A 20,516-nucleotide genomic window follows, 5' to 3' on the forward strand; every position below is an offset into this window, starting at 1 on the left:
GATACTTCCAGCCTCTTTCAGCTTCTGGTGGTTCCGGGGGGGGGGGGTTCCTTGGCTTGTGGCACCATCACTCCGACCTGCCTGTGTCTCCCTATGGCCTTTCCCCCCTGTTTCTCCTCTTCTGTGTCTTCTCTCCTTACAAGAACCCTTGTTATGGGATTTAGAGTTCAGCTGGTTAATCCAGGATGATCTCATCTTATGGTCCTTAACTTACTTACATCTGCAAAGACCCTTTTTCCAGATAAGTTCACCTTCACAGGGACTGGGCGTCAGGACTTGGACTTCCCATCTTGGGGGCCACAATTCAACCCACTCCAGGTGGGGTTGGCTCCAGTTGCTTTCTGAAGGTGACACTGATAAAACAATTGTGGAGAATTTCCCAACTGGTACCAAGCATACTCCTTGTTTCCTGTTTTAAATGAGGAAAATGTGCAATTTAATTTTGTGTGCCTAGAAATTTCCTTTTAATTTCAGAGAAGGTGACTATCACGAAATCTTTCCATTTTTGACAACCTCCCCAGAAAGATTTTGGACTCTGGATCCCCAGAAGGATTTTTCTCAGGAGCCAATTCCACATCTTTAAATTCCTTTTCTATTACATATTAGAAAATCTCTTCCAACATCTGATATATCAAATTGTACTTAAAAAAATGCTGACTTTTAAATTCACTAAGTTCTATTTTTACTAGAAATAATAGACTAGCTCCAAAAATGTTGCCATAGAAGGTGGATGAGACATTGCTATCATTTTGAAAATAAACAATAAATGTATTTTATTAAAATGTTTTCCTATAGGGGGAAAAAAAAGAGCAGGAGGTCATTGGAAGGAGAATAGATGGTTAGGGACTAAAGATCATTTTGAACTTAGTAGCCATTTAAATCCAGTTAACTTAGTCCTTCTTCCTCTGAGCATCACACTTATAAGACCTGCTAAGCAATTCCTAGTCAAATCTGGATAATTAAATATCCAAAACATGAACTCACTTTTACTTTTATTTTTCCTAGGGGACAAAAATCCTCGTCTCTAGGAACATGGAAATTCTTTTATTATGACCCCATTAGTCAGAGCACGGTTTGCAATTCAAAAATTTAGAAACATCCTAAATATCCATCCGCAGGAAAAGCGTAAGTAAATGCTGATCTAGCCGTGATCCCGTGCTCCACACCAGCCACGGAGATGACTGGAGCCCTGTGCTTAGTGAGGATCCATCTCACAATGTGGAGGGGGAAAGCAAGATGCGGAGAAGGATTCCATGCAGTTAAAAGTTGAAACATGCACAACAATGCTATGTCTTGATTCCGGATATCTACATGTAAGACAAGAAGAGGAGTAGAAAAAATAGACATGCTTCCAAATGCAATGTACCCGATTCAGGAGGATGGTCCATCTGGGAAAGGGAGCAGAAAGGAACCGATGTCAGGAGAGTACCCAAGGGACAGTATGTGCAGGGTTGTATTTCTCGAAAAATAAATATGTAGAAAATAGGAGAAAATATTAGGATTTGTTAGAGCGGAATGGTGGGCATGTGGGGCTTTGCTATTACCCCCTGTATTTTTCTGTATGTTTAAAATATTTCATGATTTAAAAAATGGGTTCCCTATTTTCCACTGGCTGAGGAAACTGTGTCTTCAAAATGCACTACCGTTGAGCTGATAGGGAAACAACTGATTTTGAAAGATGCTACGTGGGGGGCTCCTGGCTGACTCGTTGGTGGAGTGAGTGACTCTTGATCTCAGAGTCGTGAGTTTGAGCCCCAAGTGGGGTGCAGAGATTACTTAAAAAAAAAGAAAGGAAGGAAGGAAGGAAGATAAAAGACATGTGGACCCAACAAAGAAGGTCCAGAGAATGAATCAAGATAACTGCACCCTGATTATGCTTCAGGCACATCATAACTCTATAATTTTAGGCACCTGTTTGAACCTCAATGTCTTCATCTGTGAAATGGGGGTAATCTCTCTTGCCTACTTCACAGGGAGGTAGTGAGAGTAAATGAGGCTATAATAACTGGAGCAAGAAGGGGTTGTTGGAATAATTGCTACTAATGACTGAGCAGTTACTGTATTTTCGAACAGGCAGTAAACATTCATTATTTTAAGGCTGATAACAACTCTATGAGGTAGGTATTATTTTCTATGTGTTTTATTTTTCATGTGAAAAAAAGAGTAAGGCTCAGAGGCAGACAGTTTTCCCATGTTCCTCCCTTCAGAACCAACCCCCGCCGAGAGGGAATGGGTAGTGAGGTCTTGGAAATGCAGAGTCCAATGGCGGCAGAAACCCAAGTCAAGAGAGGCTGCTTCGGCAGGGTGGACGTGTCTAGGGGACACCACTGGCCCATATGTGACTGAAGTTGGGATTTTGTGGAAGTTATGTATCAGCAGAGGCCAGGAAGCAAGGTGGTGTTGGCCAGTGATGAGTAGGAACTACGGGAGGGAAATTCTAGATGTTCAGTACAGAAGCCCAGTTCTTTCCTTTCAAACCTACAGCACCCACAGCCTTCCCCAGTGACTCGATGGCAACTCCACTTTCCAGCTGCTCAGGGCAAAGTCCTTAGAGTCATTTTGACTTCTCTGCTTTTTTCATATCCCATGTCCAACACGTCAGATAATTCTGTTGACTTTATTCAAATTACAACCAGAACTGGACAACCTCATGCTGCCTCTACTATAGCCTGGTCTGAGCCACCAGCATCCTGAGCTTGGATTATCACACTGGCTTTAAAAAAAAAAAAAAAAAAAAAAAGATTTTATTTTTAAATAATCTCCACATCCAGTGTGGGGCTTGAATCCACAACCGTGAGATCAAGACTTATACCTTCCACCAACTGAACCAACCAGGCGCCCCATCACACTGGCTTTTTAATTGGTCAGTTCACAACCAGAAGTGAGAGTGATGTTTTTTTATTTCTTACCATTTTTAAAAAATTGTGTTTATTTATTTGAGAGAGAGAGAGAGCACGAGCAGGGAGCAGGGGCAGAGGGAGAGGGAGAGAGAGAATCTCAAGCAGACTCCACACTGAGCATGGAGCCCGACGAAGGGCTCTACCCCAGGACCCTGAGAGCACGACCTGAACCAAAACCAAGAGTCTGACGCTTAACCAGCGGCGCCACCCAGGAGCCCCGAGAGTGATTTTTTTTTTTTTAATATGTCAGATGTTTATCTGAAAGGACACACCTCAAAGCCTTCCAAAGCCTCCATATTTACGAGCACCCTCACCCTCTCTGGCTTTGTCACCTTCCATTCTCCCCCAGGTCCATTCTGTTCCAGCCTTCAGAGCTTCCCTGCATTCCGCAAACCTTGGTGAGGCCTTCCCCACTCCCAGTTCCATGCTCCACTCCTCCACTTTCGCTCCCTTCCCGTGTCTCTCCAATGCCTCTACCACCCGTGAAGTTTCCCCCTACTCTAGGACTTACTAATTTGGGGTATAGCCTGTCTCCCACACTAGACTATAAGCTCTATGTGGGCAGGAACTTTGGTCAGTTCCATTTATTGTGTTCCCAGGACCTAGAACAGGGTCTGAGAACAAATGTCTGTTGAATGAATGAATGAATGAATGAATGAACAGATTATTCTCCTTCTACAAGAGAATCTCTCTCTCCACCAGCCTGGAAGACCTTGTAGACACCATACATTCCCTTTCCAACTGGCCCTGTGCCATCCACAGCCCCAGACACATCTACAGTGTGGGTGTGGGGAGCAAAAGGGGGGTTCATCCCGTCGCTTTAGCCAGACAATTCCTACCGCTCTTAAAGTCACGCATGGTTTTATTTGTTCAAACACATTGCAGATGTCTTCAGTAGCCTCTGGTTGGGAGGGTAGCTATCACTTCCGAAACAACCCCTTGGGCTGGCATGTGACTTTTCTTCTGAAAGATTTGCATCAGTGGGAAGGTAGAGGCAGTAGGAGAGACCAGAACAGGAAAGAAACAGCTGGGAAAAACAAGGTCTCAGGATCGTGTCTGGGATGGTCTGTACGTTGTCAGATTATGGCCGGGAGCCCTTGGGTGCCGAGGTAGAACACACGGTGCTTCGCATCGGTGTCTGATAAGATGACCCCATGAGAGAGCGGAAACGATGAGGAATAATTTGGGGGGAATCCAGGCTGGCACATACACGTAGGCTGGGCCCACCAGCCAAAAAAAATCTCATGTTCTTCACAGCAGTGGGTTCATGCTTCAACTCCGAGATTTAATTTCATTTTTTATTTTTTTTAAAAAGACTTTATTTATTTGAGATAGCGAGCGAGCACGAACACACGTGGGAGGGGCAGAGTAGAGGGAGAAAGACTCTCCAGCAGACTCTGTGCTGAGTGTGGAGCCCAACGTGGGGCTCGATCCCAGGACCCCAAGGTCATGACCTGAGCCGAAATCAAGAGTCAGTCGCTTAACCGACTGCGTCACCCAGGCGCCCCCAACTCCGAGATTTCAAATTTATTCTGCATCGTTGCCTATTAACTGTGTCCACGTCATTTACATTTATTGAATTTAAGAATCCAGGGTCTACGACACATTCTAACCTGATGTCAAGCTTCAGGAAGAGGGCAGAGAAGAACGGGCTCTTAGGGAAGGCAAGTCCTCTGACATCCAAGTGGACAATTGTGTGTTCCAAGTAGGTGCCCAACCTAGCCGTGTTTTGGGGAACTGCTTCCCCCACTTTCACTGGACTTTTAATTAGTAAAAAAAAAAAAAAAAAAAGGTTTAAGGTCCGAATACACAATTTTCCCCATGGAAGCATTTGTCCCAAGCAGCCCCATGCCCTGAATACTAAGTAAATAGGAATGAAAAAGCAGATAGACTCAGCAAGGAATTCAGCTTCTTGTTCTTTCCTGGGTCATTAAGGTGCCACATGAGGGCAGAACTAAGTCCTGGGTTTTCAACTGGCTCTCCCGGGTTGAAGCAAAGAAGGGGGGGCAGGGGGTAAAACGAGGCTTTCATCTGGCACGGTTACCTTAAGCATGCCTGTTCCCAGGCGCCTCTGATGGGAGAAAGTTCCCTTGAACTTTCAGCAGCCCCGGCAGCTCCATGAGTGGGTAAGGGACTGTGACTGTGCACTTGACCTGAGAGCCCTGTTCTCTTTCTCTCTCTCTGGCGATAGGTGGACACGGCTGGTTTTCTGTTAGACCAGGCAGAGTGCTTGTAGCCAAGGGCCATGGAGCAGTGAGATGTCCCAGGAGCAGGAATTCCGGAGGGACAGGCTGCCCAAGACTGGCAGGAGCAGGTGTAACGGCTCCCTGACCCGGCTCCCGTCCAGTGCAGGGCAATCAGGAGCCAGGCAAAATCTTGTTAACCCTTTGTGACCAGAGGGCAAAAGAAGGCCCAAGGTGCCACCTGTCTCATCCCATTCCTCAGCTTGACCTTCACCTCTCCACTTTGGCAGAGCCCTACGTGAAAGGCGTAGTTGTATTTCTTTCCAGTGGACGTATTTCCTGTAACCACCTATAATTCGCTTCCGATCAAGTTTAGAGGCAGATGTTTCCATAACTGATAATCTTATCTGGAGCTGTTCTAAAGTGTGACCCAGACGGGATCTTTCCAATCAAACGTCTGACTCATTGTTATACGCAATCATCTGTTTTTTATTTTAAAACACATCTACACTGCATTGAGCACCAACACAGATGTGACCAAGAAACCCACAGTCCTGTCCCAGCAGGTGGCGGGTCCAGTGTATGACTTGGGGCGGAAAGTTATTGTTCACAGTGAGAGAAAAAAAAGAAAGGACACGCAAGACAAAACGGACTTTGTCCCCAACTCCCGTTCAGGAATCTGGGCGATGAAATAGAAGGATATGTAAGCACACAAAGCCCTTCTAAAGCCCCTTCTCTCAATCAGCGGATGTTCAAATACGGACCCCGGGTTGGTGGACCAGCCAGAGTTGGGTAACAGAAGGGCACGCTGTTTAACATAACATCCCCGCGTTACTGCAAGAAAGAGAGGAATGGGCGGTGCTTTTCCAAAGGATAGTTTACTTTTTCGTACAAGTTGAGAGGATATCAGACCTGCACAACTACAATCATGACAAAGCACCTGCTCAGTATAAAAACTTTGTGTTTGGGAAAAAGAAGGCAGCTGAACTACAGAAAAGGTACTGAGCTGGATGGTTGCCCGCCCCATATGGTAGCGTGGGTTCCTTTACTCTGGTGATCTTTTCAATGATGACCCCACGGAAGTGTGTGGGATGTGTCACGGAGACAGAATTTCTTTTATTTTTTACGTCCAGTCTTTAAATTCCACCTGCTTTCTTAAAATTACTATCTTACAGGGTTATTTTTGTGTCCCACATGTTTCCTCTGAGGCAGAAAGTAATCAGGCCAGAGAGACACACAGGGTTTCCTTCTGTTTGGGGAACGCCATAGTGCTTGATTTCTGGAACATCTGAGCCTCAGGCACCCTTGGGCCTCCAGCAGTCTCCCTGGCATCCAGGGCTAAGACTTCCATATTCCAGAACAAAACAGCCAATCTGAAGGGCTTAGGTCCTGGGAAGAGAAAAGGCTGTTCCAGGAGCTCTGGCTCATCATCTGAGGGAAGAGGAGACGGCAGGTGGGAGCAAATCTCTGAGTCACCAAGTCATTGCTGGAGAAGGCAATAAGCCAGCCTAGAGCCTGCCCCATGACCTTATTGTGAGAAACAAAATCCCTTCTCCAAACCGTAGACTTCCTGTTTGTACTCTAACATGGGGGCCTTTGAAATGATTTATTTCAAAGGGCCAGTGAAAGGCAGTTGCTCATTACATATTATACAAGTTTAGATTTTCTACTTGATTATTCACATGAAATTAGGCTTCCACAACAGACCAGACTAGATTGGAATGTGTACATTTCAACAGAGCGGAGATTGCAGAATGCTGACGCCGCTCACGGACATGGTACTAAACTCAGGGACTCCATTGGTATAAATATTTCCAGACTTGATTGCATTTTAACAATAACAGAGAATGGTCAGAACGGAGACAGGATTATAATTTCAAGCATCGATTAAATTATATTTTGTCTTAGTTACAAATCAGTTTACATTGCTTTGCTCCATTTTCTATGCACTTTGTCTTTTAAATCATCTTTTACAAAATTTATATTTAAACGTATTTTCAAAAGACAAAATGCCTAGAGGAGCAAGTCTCGTGAATTGCCTTTCCCTGGGTTACTTTTGGCAGGCGGAGGGATCGCCATGGATTTGGAGTTGGGATCACCAAGCGATTTCCATGGGTCATCTCCTCCCACGCGCTCAGGGACGGGGAAGTCGGAAACTCTCTTTTAAAAAAGTGTTGGTAGAAGGGCACAGTTCTTCAGCACTTTAGGGCCTGTGAAAACAAAGAAAAAGGGGACTGTCACTTCTCTTACTGGCACTGTAAATAGTAATCGTGTGAGTCATGGTCCTATTGTCCTTCCATATAAATCTGGTAGTTCTGGAACCTGGAGCTCTTCTCCTCTCCCCGCTCACTCCTCCTGCATGCCTGGCCCTCACACAGCCAGAGGCAGGTTCCCAGGCTCTTCCAAGCACATAAATCTGCGACCGTATTGTGGGCTGTGTCCCTCGACCCCCAGTTATATAGCACTTGTCCTCTCTGCCACCCCCCACCCCCCCATTATGTATCATCTCCCCAACAGAAATAAGAAAAAGTCTTCCTCTGGTTATGAGTTTGGATCTTCTGAATTCTTAAGAAGGAGTCTTCATAAAGAGGAAGAACTCCTTCCCTTCATCAATAATCACTACTAGGAGTTCACTACCATGCATGTGGGTATGTGCAGGGCAGGAGTAGAGGGAGGGGACCCCACCACCAGGAGAATTCTCATGGTGAATGGTGCCCAGGCTCTGCAATGGATGCTCTGCTGAAGGCCCCCTCCCTCCCTCTGATGATTGGGAGCAGGGCAATTAGTTAACAAGCTGAAACTTGGTTTGGATTTTCTTTCAAGTTCCCTTAGTTGAAAAATTAGGACGAAAGGCCAAATTTGATTAGATCTCAACTTTTGAGACAACTCAAAAGCCATCTCTGGCTCTAACTCTCTTTTTTGGACACTTAGAAGGGCCAAGTAGATACCTGTTCTCCTGGGTATACTTCAGATGTAGTCCTCACAGATGTAAGGGGCTTCTGAAAATGACTTTTTTTTTAAAGTAAACTCTACACCCAACGTGGGGCTCAAACTCACGACCCCGAGATCAAGAGTTGCATGCTCCTCCCACTGAGGCAGCCAGACATCCCTGAACATGATCTTTATTTAGAGGTTTCAATTAGCTCAAAGGTTGGAGTTCTAGATATGACTGCTCTCATTTACCTACCACATGGGTGTAAGTTATTTACTTACGAGTACCTTCCTGACATTTTTCGAGCAACCACAATGATGATCCCACCGATGAATCCAATGGCTAGTAAGACTCCAACTATAATTCCAACCAGGGTCACTGTTGCCAGGCCATCTGAATGAGGATGGGAAAAAAAAAGCATGAGCCCCAGATAAAGGGTATCCTTGTGATAGAATGTGTCATTTATAAACAATACCACTGCCCCACAGAAGTTGGCAAATCATGTTCCAATTTGCTTCTGCTTATTCAGTGGGAGTTGACCTAAAAGAGATGAAACTTTGGGCTACTCTCATCCCCGCATATGAATGGAAAGATTCCTGGGTCTCAGGATCTATCAAGCATACCATTCATACTAGGTGGCTTCACTGTTAATTATTAGGTAACGTCTGTGTGCTGGATTAAATGAGCCCCTACTTTCTTCCTTCATAACAATAAACTGTGATACAACACCATTCTCCATGGTCGTCATTAAGTGACTAGACTCCTTTGTGGTTTGCATATTTTCAAATACAGGCAACTTTCTTTTTTCTCTTAGAAGAGATTTGAAACCTCTTCTCAGAGGGTTCTGTATTTCGCTCTTGTTGACTACAATCCAGGAAAGAATGTAATTCATCACAAGATTAGCTTCAAAGAAACTTTTTTTAAAAAACTCCCATAAAGGGCGCCTGGGTGGCTCAGTTGGTTAAGCGACTGCCTTCGGCTCAGGTCATGATCCTGGAGTCCCAGGATCAAGTCCCACATCGGGCTCCCTGCTCAGCGGGGAGTCTGCTTCTCCCTCTGACCCTCTTCCCTCTCGTGCTCTCTAATCTCTCATTCTCTCTCTCTCAGATAAATAAAATCTTTAAAAAAGAAAACTCCCATAAAAATACTTGATAACAAAATCTCGCCTACCTTTCTCAAGTGTTGTCTCTGTATCTTCATCTACTTTCTCTGTAAAGAAAGAGATACAATGATACAGAATTATTAGGATATAATAACTATAATTTAACAAGTGGCAAAAAATGAATTTACCCTAAGTGGAAGGTAGCAAGACACAAGCAAAGAATATAATTTCTTAAATAAATTGGATCAGAGGATTTTTAAGCAAGTTCTGACACGATCTTGTCTTCAAAACTATTATTACTGAATTTACAAATGCTTCTTCATATACCTATGCGTCTTTGGTGTATCTTACTTTTTTGTCAACTACTTTAGAGAGCAGAGTCAGGGAAATTGACCCACAGAAATGGGCAAAAAGTCTCAGAGGTTAGGGTAACAAAAGAAACCAAGGCTGTTGATTCTTGGACCAATATCAAGACCATAAAAAACTCATCCACTGTGATAAGGTTTATTTTGAAGAACTGTATTTTGAGAGCAATATACTCTAGTTCTGGAAGATGGGGCCCCGACTGTGATTTGTCTTGTGATATCAATTCCCTGCTTTATCTTTAATAGTAAAACTCACATCTTACAGGGCAGCGATATGCCCAGCTAAGTTTAATGATGGAATATACTCTTTGTGTTTCTGTCACTATCACATTAGGATTTCTCTCTGCCGCCAAACCTAGTCCAATAGTTACAATGTGAATATTCTCATTTACCTATCACATGGGTTTTAAGTTATTAACTTACAGTAAGTAAACAATGAAGTTGTGAGTCTCTTTCAGATAATTTTACACAATGCCTACTTAAAAGTAAACGTTTTTGGTTTGGTTTGGTTTTTCCCATCACCTTCTTTGCATACCAAGTCTTTAACTCCTTCGGGTGGTGGTCCTTTGCCTGGTTTGCAGATGGGGGAAAAGTTCAAGAGGCTTTCATTTAATGAGACAACAGAGAGAGTCAGTCAGTCAGGTCCCACCCTAGAACTATAGTTCACAACTTGCAAATACTACATATAACCAAGAGCTTTTCAAATCAAAGGTGAAAGCATCATCTCCAAGAGGCTTATTTTTCTAATGCGTGGATTGTTTTTTTTTTTTAAAGATTTTATTTATTTATTTGAGAGAGAGAGAGAGAGAGAAACAGCATGAGAGGGGAGAAGGTCAGAGGGAGAAGCAGACTCGCTGCTGAGCAGGGAGCCTGATGCGGGACTCGTCCCGGGACTCCGGGATCATGACCTGAGCCGAAGGCAGTTGCTTAACCAACTGAGCCACCCAGGCGCCCGCGTGGATTGTTTTTTTAAGACTTTATTTATTTATTTGAGAGAGAGAATGAGAGAAAGAGAGAGAGCACAAGAGTGGGGGAGCGGGAGAGGGAGAAGCAGACTCCCCGCTGAGCAGGGAGCCCGATGCGAGATTCGATCCCGGGACTCCAGGATCATGATCTGAGCCGAAGGCAGTCGCTTAACCAACTGAGCCACCCAGGCGCCCATCTAATGCGTGAATTTGAAAGAAGTCTTTGTATCAAGACTCTCTTCAAAAATAGGCACCTTTTCAAGATGACCCTATAGGCTAAGGATCCCTGAACACCGCTCTGCCAGCATGAGCTGAAGCCATGGCTCTGGGACATTTACATGGAGCTCAAGCTGATGGGGTTACCCCACCACAAAAAAAAAAAAAAAAAAAAAAAGGTTCAAAGACTGGTGGGTCTGAGGCCAGCCCGGAACAAATGTATCACGGAATTGCTCCTAAAAGGTCATCCCTTTGTCTGCCAACTACCAGTAGAAAAAAGCCAGTCGTTTGTTTATCGTGTCCTAACATGGCAGCTGCTGACTTCCAGACTTACGACACATCATTCTCACCATCAGTGACACCATTGATCAGAAAACATATTACCAAAAAATGTGGCAGATTCATTACCAAATTAGAGCTTATTAGTTCTATCCTCCCTAGCTCCAGCCCAATTATAACTGACTGTAGTCATGACAGTGAACATCATCATACTTGGGTGTTTCATGGGAAAGACATCTGCTGCCCTAATAAAATTACCTCTTAAAAAACCAAGTGCTTATAATTACATTTTAACTCACATGTGAACATTTCTTGGGACACTGACGTATTATGTGGAAATGTGCCATAAGTCACGCTTACTGTGACAGGGTGGGGCAGGAGACCGGAGAGGAGAGGAATCATGAGTATTTTCCTGAGAATTGAGAATTTTGTTTTAAAGGAATAAGAGAGGTATGCTAGTCTGATGGGAAGAATACTCAACTTGGGACACTGCATTTTCGGCAGCTAATGAGCTGTCCACTCATTTCACAAATGATCAATTCTTCTCCAAAATTTTGAAATGTTTTCCAATGATCAACTATATTGATGATTCTTTCTTTGCTTAGCCCTATTTTGTTCTATCTGGTGTTTAATTGTTCACCATTTCTTTAGCATTTCAGAGTGACCTTTCGACTTTATTTTCAAAGCACTTCATAAAGCTTCCCCCCCACCATTGTGGTAAAATACACATAACATAAAACTCACTGTCCTCACCATTTTTAGGTAGTTCAGTGGCATGAAGTACATTCACTCTTGTGCAACCATCACCACCATCCATCTCCAGGACTCTTACCATCTCACAAAACTGGTATCATTAAACACTAACTCCCCACCCCTATTTCCCCCCAGCCCCTAGCACCCACCATCCTACTTTGTGTCTCATGAATTTGACTCATATAAGTGGAATTATACAGTAGTTTTCTTTGGGTGACTGGTTTATTCCACTTAGCATAATGTCAAGATTCATCCATATTGTAGCAGGTGTCAGAATGTGCTTAGGGGCTGAATAACAGTCCATTAAATGTATACACCACATTCTGTTTATTCATTTATCTGTTGAAAGACATCTCAGTTGCTCTCATGTTTTAGCTATTGTGAATAAGGCTGCTATGAACACTGTGTGTACAAATATAGCGTAATTAAAAAAAATTTTTTTTAAATAAGCTCCACAAAAGGGGAACCCTCCTAACACCGTTGGTGGGAATGCAAGCTGGTGCAGCCACTCTAGAAAACAGTTTGGAGGTTCCTCAAAAAGTTGAAAATAGAGCTACTCTACAACCCAGCAATTGCACTACTGGGTATTTACCCCAAAGATATAAATGTAGTGATCTGAAGGGGCACATGCACCCCAATGTTTATAGCAGCAATGTCCACAATAGCCAAACTGTGGAAAGAGCCTAGATGTCCATCAACAGATGAATGGATAAAGAAGATGTGGTCTATATATACAATGGAATACTACTCAGCCATCAAAAAAAAAAATCAAATCTTGCCATTTGCAACGACGTGGATGGAACTAGAGGGTATTATGCTAAGCGAAATAAGGCAATCAGAGAAAGACAAGTGTCATATGATCTCACGGATATGTGGAATTTGAGAAAGAAGGCAGAGGATCATAGGGGAAAGGAGGGAAAAATGAAACAAGAAGAAACCAGAGAGGGAGACAAACCATAAGAGACTCTTAATCTCAAGAAATAAACTGAGGGTTGCTGGAGTGGTGGGGGGTGGGAGGGATGGGGTGGCTGGGTGATGGACACTGGGGAGGGTATGTGCTATGGTGAGTGCTGGGAATTGTGTAAGACTGATGAATCACAGATCTGTACCCCTGAAACAATAATACATTGTATGTTAATTAAAGAAAATTGTTCACATTATGCCTATGTATTTCAGATGTTTTTTAAATAAAGAGGTCAAAATATGTATATATAAAAAATGGTCTCCACATCCAGTGTGGGACTTAAACTCACAATCTTGAGATCAAGAGTCACATGCTCCACCAACTGAACCAGCCAGGCAGCCCAAATATAAAGCAATTTTTAAAAAACTCTCAAAAGTGCTATAGAGTTTTTAAAACCAGAGTGGTGATTGGATCTAGAAAAGTATATTGAGCGGTGCCTGGGTGGCTCAGTCATTAAGGGTCTGCCTTCGGCTCAGGTCATGATCCCTGGGTCCTGGGATCGAGCCCCGCATCGGGCTCCCTGCTCAGCGGGAAGCCTGCCTCTCCCTCTCCCACTCCCCCTGCTTGTGTTCCCTCTCTCGCTGTGTCTCTCTCTGTCAAATAAATAAATGAAATCTTTAAAAAAAAAAAAAAGAAACTTATATTGAACAATAAAGTAACTTTCTAGGTGTTCAGATGTGCCACTGATTTGAGGAACCATCGATTTAGGCAAGGTCTTTATGTTTACTTTCATTTAAGGATGGCAACACCTATCTCGATAAAATAATTTATATAAAATTGCTCATTAGCAGGGCGCCTGGGTGGCTCAGTTGGTTAAGTGTCTGCCTTTGGCTCAGGTCATGATCTTGGAGTCCTGGGATCAAGTGTCACTTCGGGTTCCCCGCTCAGTGGGGAGTCTGCTTCTCCCTCTCCCCCTCCCCTACTCATGCTCTTTCTAGCTCTCTCTCTCTCTCAAATAAATAAATAAAATCTTTAAAATTTCTCATTAGCAAGCATTCACTGCAGTTATCGTAGGATTAGTTTTTTTCCCGCTCCCATCCCATATACTACAACATAAGGCAATTTTAAAATAAAAACCCCAAACAACTGCATTTCTCTTAAGAAAGCTCTAGAATCGGGAGGCTATCTCCTTCCATTGTTAAGTTGTAAAGAAATCATAATGTAATGATTTCTCTTCATTTTCAGTGACGGTCTACACCTCAAATGACAAAGACCCAAGGCAGTGGTCCTTTTACACTGCTGTAGGTGCCAACTATGAATCAAAGTGTAGCCCCCAATCCTGGTAAGACTGGTTTCGGATAGATTCTTGTTCCATGTGTACAGACATGAGCTCAGTGTGAGATGGTAAATATCAGTATAGAATCTATTACAACTTACATAGGTTGGTCAAGGTTTCCGCTCTTGGGTGTCAACACAAGGTTCTTAGTGTAACATTGGATCAGCTTACCATCAGCAACATGACACTAGTAGCTAACTTGCCGTTGTGGGGACATTATCACTCGTTGTCATCCAAAGGGGAAAGCTGTGTTCAGCAACCCAATAAATCAAATTCAATTTAGCAACCCTATAAATTGAATTCTGAACCTAGCACACAAGGCTTGGTTCAGAACTCACTCTTAGCATTCCAATACGTGCCCTACTGATCATTAGATTTGTTCGTGGATATTTGTAATGTACTGATTATAGAAGAAGATCGACGCCTATCGGGGGCAACTGGTTTTCTTACCTACAGAGTGATGAGTCACTACATTCAAGGCTGTGGTGCTCTGGCTCTCTTCTCTGGCATGGACTGTGCTTTCTTGAGTCGGTCCATCCTCTAAGTGAAAGTCTGTCACACTCTCTGTATTTATTGGCACCTATTAGAGAAGGAAATGAGACAAAAGAGAAATAAAATCTAACGTTTTGAAATATATACTCAACCTGGGCGCCTGGGTGGCTCAGCGGGCGCCCGGGTGGCTCAGTTGGTGAAGCGACTGCCTTCGGCTCAGGTCATGATCCTGGAGTCCCGGGATCGAGTCCCGCATCGGGCTCCCTGCTCAGCGGGGAGTCTGCTTCTCCCTCTGACCCTCTTCCCTCTCGTGCTCTCTATCTCTCATTCTCTCTCTCTAATAAATAAATAAAATCTTAAAAAAATATATATATATATATACTCAACCTTATAACAGAAAAGGATTTAAAGCGCCAAAAAAACCATAAAATATATGATGACATCAATTTAAAGTGGAAACAAGAAAACAAAAAAACAGAAATGACAGAGTGAGGACAGGAATGACACCAAATGTACTCTGGAAATAAATATCAAATATTTAGCATGACTAAATTGACTAATCTAAAAAATTGACTTCCTAGGGTCATAATTCTTCAAAAAATACCAGGTCACTAGGCTTTAATTCTTTCTCTCCCTTGAACTTGAATGGCATTTTTTTTCCCTGTAACATTTATTTGGTACATATTATGTCGTATCATCTTTCAATGCCCTCCCTCCCCCAATTAAAGGAATAACTGGCTTTTATTGAGAGCTTACTGTGTGCAAGGCCCTTTAAAGACCTTCTCATTTACTCCATAAACAACACTGTAAAGGAAATCCTATTATTAGTCCTATAGTCTGAACGAGGCCTAGAGAGATTAGACAACATGCCCAAACTCACATAGCCAACAAGCAAGAAGACTTGGACGTGATCCTGTGACTCCAAAGTTCATGCCGACGTAGCACTCAACAAATATGCCAGTGAGCCCAGGCAACAAAAGCAAAATTAGATGAGTGGGACCACATTAAACTTAAAAACTTTGTGCATCACGGGCACCTGGGTGGCTCAGTCATTAAGCGTCTGCCTTCAGCTCAGGTCATGATCCCAGGGTCCTGGGATTGAGTCCCGCATCGGGCTCCCTGCCAGGCAGGAAGCCTCTTTCTCCCTCTCCCACTGCGCCTGCTTATGTTCCTGCTCTTGCTGTGCCTCTCGCTGTCTCTGTCTCTGTCAAATAAATAAATAAAATCTTTAAAAAAAAACAACAACAAACTTTGTGCATCACAGGACACAATCAGCAGAGTAAAAAAGCAACCTATGGAATGGGAGATAATATTTGCCAATCATATATCTGATAAGGGTAAGAAGAACTCCTACAACTTGACAACAAAGAATCAAGTAGCTTGATTCAAAAACGGGCAGAAAGGGGGCACCTGTGTAACTCAGTTGGTTAAGCATCTGACTGGATTTCAGCTCAGGTCATCATCTCTGGATCATGAGATCAGGGCCGACATCAGGCTCCATGCTGAGAGTGGAGCCTGCTTAAGATTCTCTCTCTCCTTCTGCCCCTTCCCCCTGCTTGTATGCGTGCACCGGCCCCCCAAAAAAACAAAACCAAAACCAAAAGCCAAACAAACAAAAATGGGCAAAAGGGCTTGCACAGACCTTTCCCCAAAGATGATATACAATGGTCAGTAAGCATATGAAAGATGCTTAGTATCCCTAGTCATCAGAGAAATACAAATTAAAACCACAAAGAGATCGTACCTTTTAGGATGGCTACTCTCAAAAGAACAGAAAATAACATACTGGCAAGAAGGTAGAGAAACTGAAACCATCGTGCACTGTGGGATCGTAAAATGGAGCAACCACTGTGGAAAACAAGATGGAGGTTCCTCAAAATAATTAAAAACAGAACTACCATATGACCCATCAATCCCAGTTCTGGGCATATACCTGATCGAAAGCAAGGTCTGGAAGAGGTATTTGCACATCCATTTTTATGGTAGCACTATTCACAACAGCCAAGAGTTGGAAGCAACCCAAATGTCTACTGACCGATGAACAGATACACAAAACGTGGTACATGCAATGGAATAATCAGCCTTAAAAAGGAAGGGCAATTTTCACATGTGCTACAGCATGAATAAACCATAAGGATATTATGCTAAGTGAAATAAGACAGTCATAAAATATCCTTGCATATGATTGCATGCCTATGGAGCAAACTCCACTCTTCTTGAACACTCACCAGAGCTGTTAAGCCAGACTCATAAGGCTCTTCACTGGTGCCTGTGGTCATCACGTTATCTTCTGCCCCTAGGGTCACCACGCTATCTTCGACACCTGGTGTTACGTCATCTTCTGGCCGGACTGTGCTGGCTAAAAAAGAAAGACTGGGTCAGGGCTTAAGGTAGAAATTGGATGACCTAACTGGCCAGCTACAATCGGATTATTTTCTTTACCATTTCCTTCGGGGATTTTTTTGGGGGGTCATCTTTCCAGCTTACCACAAACCATTCTCCTTGCTGCACCTGTGTCACATACAATGGCCTGGCGGTCTCCATAGTAAAGCAAAGAGGGATAAAAATACAAAACAGCGAAGCTGCCCCCCCTCACTGGGGCAGGGTGACAGGGGGATGTATGCCTTACCTTTTCAGTAATGAACCAGATTCTTCCTAGTGCCATTTCATATAATTCATACAATAGTGCATTCAGGTTAATAGAGTAACATTTAGGGGCGCCTGGGTGGCTCAGTCGTTAAGCGTCTGCCTTCCGCTCAGGTCATGATCCCAGGGTCCTGGGATCGAGCCCCGCATCGGGCTCCCTGCGCCACGGGAAGCCTGCTTCTCCCTCTCCCACTCCCCCTGCTTGTGTTCCCTCTCTCACTGTGTCTCTCTCTGTTAAATGAATAAATAAAATCTTTAAAAAAAAAAAAAAGAATAACATTTAAGGGCACCTGGGTGGCTCAGTTGGTTAAGCGTCTGCCTTCAACTCAGGTCATGATCCCAGGGTCCTGGGATTGAGTCCTGCATGGGGCTCCCTGCTCAGCGGGGAGTCTGCTTCTCCCTCTGCCCCTCCCCAGCCCCCTCACCCCATGCTCACTCTCTCTCTTACAAAAATAAATAAATAAAATCTTTAAAAAATATATATCATTTAGACCTGGAAACATTCTAAATTAGAGTCACCTGGAAAGATTTCTAAAAATTCCAATTTGCAGGCTCTATCTTTTTTTTTTAATTTTTTTATTGTTATGTTAATCACCATACATTACATCATTAGTTTTTGATGCAGTGTTCCATGATTCATTGTTTGTTCATAACACCCAGTGCTCCATGCAAAACGTGCCCTCCTCAATACCCATCACCAGGCTAACCCATCCCCCCACCCCCCTACCCTCTAGAACCCTCAGTTTGTTTTTCAGAGTCCATCATCTCTCATGGTTCGTCTCCCCCTCTGACATACTCCCCTTTTCTTCCTCTCCTGTTATCTTCTTCTTTTCCTTTTTTCTTAAAATATGTTGCGTTATTTGTTTCAGAAGTACAGATCTGTGATTCAACAGTCTTGCACAATTCACAGCGCTCACCGTAGCACATACCCTCCCCAATGTCTATCACCCAGCCACCCCGTCCCTCCCACCCCCAACCACTCCAGTAACACTCAGTTTGTTTCCTGAGATTAAGAATTCCTCATATCAGTGAGGTCATGTGATACATGTCTTTCTCTGATTGACTTATTTCACTCAGCATAACACCCTCCAGTTCCATCCACGTCGTTGCAAATGGCAAGATCTCATTCCGTTTGATGGTGCAGGCTCTATCTTAAACATACCAAATCAGAACGTCCAAAAGCGGATCCCATCTCTTAAAAATCAAGCTTGCTTTCCATTTAATTTTGAGACCGATGTCTCCTTGAATGATGAGGACTCTGAGGTCACTATCCATGGGGGAAGAGTCAGTAACGGTGCCAAGACACCCGACAGAAATCTTAGCGCACCGAGAGCTATGCCAATGAGGGACCTCAGCGCCCCTGGCCGGGGCTTTTCTGCATTAACACTGAATGAACGACCCTGTTGTACCCATGAGGAAGGTTTCCAGAGGGGCAGGAGATGGGTGGAGGGAGACAGCAAGTTGAATTCCACACGAAGGTGGAATTGTGCGGGGAACGGGACAGATAGCAACCGTTGCCCTTTCTTGAACCTCTGTCGCGATGATCCAAATGAAGCACGACCAAGCAAGGGTGTCATCTCAGCTCATCAAATAACCCTTTTCACGAGTTAAAAATCTGAGTCATTGGCCACGGGCTCCCTCCCCATACGCAGAGTGGCTCTGGAAACTATGGCTAAACAGAGTTGCAAACTAAGCAAGCATGCACATCCCAGGAGCAAGAGGGAGGGGGTGCTTGGAGACTTCCTTGTGTAATTAAAGAGTAGATGTTTGTATCCAGGCAGTGCTCAAGTCAGCAATCTAGTCCTTGCCTTAAGATACCTTATTTCTCTCTATGCTTAGAAAGCCCAGCCAAAGGCACAGCTAATAAATATTTGATCAGAACTTCTTTGCTGATGCATAGAGGGAGAAAGTCTCAAGAGTAAATTCACTGGTTCTGTGAGCCTTCTCTTTGCATCTGGAGTCCTAATCCAGTGCTGCCGATCTAGGGCTTTGGATGAGCTCCCTAAACATACGCATTTATTTTTTCCATGGGGGGGGCGGGAATGGCTTTCACCAGTTAGCAATAACTGAATACCTCAGTGCATGCAAATAGTTTGCCTCCCCTCCTGGTGGCTCGCTGGGGTGGGGGGGGGCAGCGATGGGCTCCCATCAGGATTTATGACTGTGGTGTTAGGCAAATGTTCAATGTATTTATCAAGCTCAAGGGGGAAATATACCTGTGTCAGGCAAGTAGTCCTTATTAAACACACACACACACACAACCTACATCCCATTTTCTTTTCTTTCCCTCCTGGTTTGAACAGTTAACAAATCATCAATTTTAGCAATCTTTTCTGGAGGCTGCTCAGCAAAACCATTTATTATATGGCATCCTCCAACTTTACAAAACAAAACACCCTTTTTTTTTTTTTTTTTTTTTGGAAACCAACATTTTATTGAGCTCTCCTCACCCCTCAGAATCTCTTCCAGCAGATTCTCTTTGTCCCGGGCATCACAGACTTGGGGGTGTGGCCAGCACTCCCCCCGCCCCACCCCGCAGGACCCCCACCTTCCGGATACAGGCCCCGGTACGGTGGGTTGGGGCCAGGAGAGCAGGCCCACGGGCAGTTAACCAGTAACGACCCCAGAGGTATAATGAATTCATTTCTCTTACAAAAAGGAAAAGAAAAAAACTAGTATGAAACCTCAGTAGTGTCCCAGCACTCAAGAGTTTAAATATAAAAAAGGGATCATCAGAAAACAGTTGAAAAGACAACAAAACCAACAAGGCCACCTCCAGGGTGGCGGTGGGGGGGGGGGCGGCCCCCCCCCCGCCCCCGCAGCGTCTGCGTCACTGGAGCTGGGGCCCCCAGCCTAGCAGCAGCAGCAGCAGCAGCAGCAGGGACAGCACCAGCCCGCGCCCTGCGTTGGGGGGCACCTGTGGGACGAAGGGGGGGACAGGTGGGGCCCTCCCAGCCAGGCGTGCTCTATCTGCAGAGCTTCCTATGCCTCTATGGACACAAGGAAGAGCCTGCGCGGCCGAGAGCAGGAAAACACCCTTGCTTTTTAAAAAGAAAAAATCAAGTGCTGAATGAAGCTGGTTCGAATTCTTTCATAGAAAGTTCAGCTCATTGAAAGCGTAATTTGATAAAAATTCCTTCTTGTACTTGGCCCACAGAGCCAAGTACTAAAATCACCCTGAATAGACAAAGGGTGTTTTATGAATGACATTCATGATTAAGATGCATAGCTTTTGTCTCACTGCCCTGGTATTCTTTTCGCTCCATGGGAAAGTTGATCTCTAACAAGAGATCTTCAATTGTCCCTCTTATTATTTTGGTGGAAGGTTTTCCTGGGTGAAGAGTTCCTACCAGCCCAGCAACCTGAGTCTCCAGCCAGCAATTAACGCCCTTTTCCCTTGACGGGTGAAATTCAAGTCCTGTATGGATGCCTCCATCTTCCGA

At 44.1% G+C, this 20,516-nt stretch overlaps 1 protein-coding gene across 4 annotated transcripts in view; it reads right to left on the reverse strand.

The window, feature by feature from the left end:
- Nucleotides 1-5,536: 5,536 nt before the first annotated feature.
- PDPN (podoplanin) overlaps nucleotides 5,537-20,516 on the reverse strand; it is a 31,794-nt gene continuing 16,814 nt past the window's right edge. The window contains exons 2-6 of one of the 4 annotated variants that reach the window (XM_025856557.2): nucleotides 16,656-16,786; nucleotides 14,386-14,515; nucleotides 9,186-9,224; nucleotides 8,297-8,408; nucleotides 5,537-7,293 (exon numbers count right to left, since the gene is read on the reverse strand). In XM_025856557.2, the coding sequence (XP_025712342.2) occupies nucleotides 7,287-7,293; nucleotides 8,297-8,408; nucleotides 9,186-9,224; nucleotides 14,386-14,515; nucleotides 16,656-16,786 (419 nt within the window). In that variant the 3' untranslated portion in view covers nucleotides 5,537-7,286. The remainder of the gene's footprint in view (nucleotides 7,294-8,296; nucleotides 8,409-9,185; nucleotides 9,225-14,385; nucleotides 14,516-16,655; nucleotides 16,787-20,516) is intronic. The other 3 variants (XM_025856556.2, XM_073903325.1, XM_073903326.1) reach the window with 3 other exon arrangements.

The sequence above is a fragment of the Callorhinus ursinus genome, unplaced genomic scaffold (genome assembly GCF_003265705.2).
Source record: "Callorhinus ursinus isolate GAN/ISIS: 27379988/994484 unplaced genomic scaffold, GSC_fseal_2.0 scaffold18, whole genome shotgun sequence".
NCBI classification, from domain to species: Eukaryota; Metazoa; Chordata; class Mammalia; order Carnivora; family Otariidae; genus Callorhinus; species Callorhinus ursinus.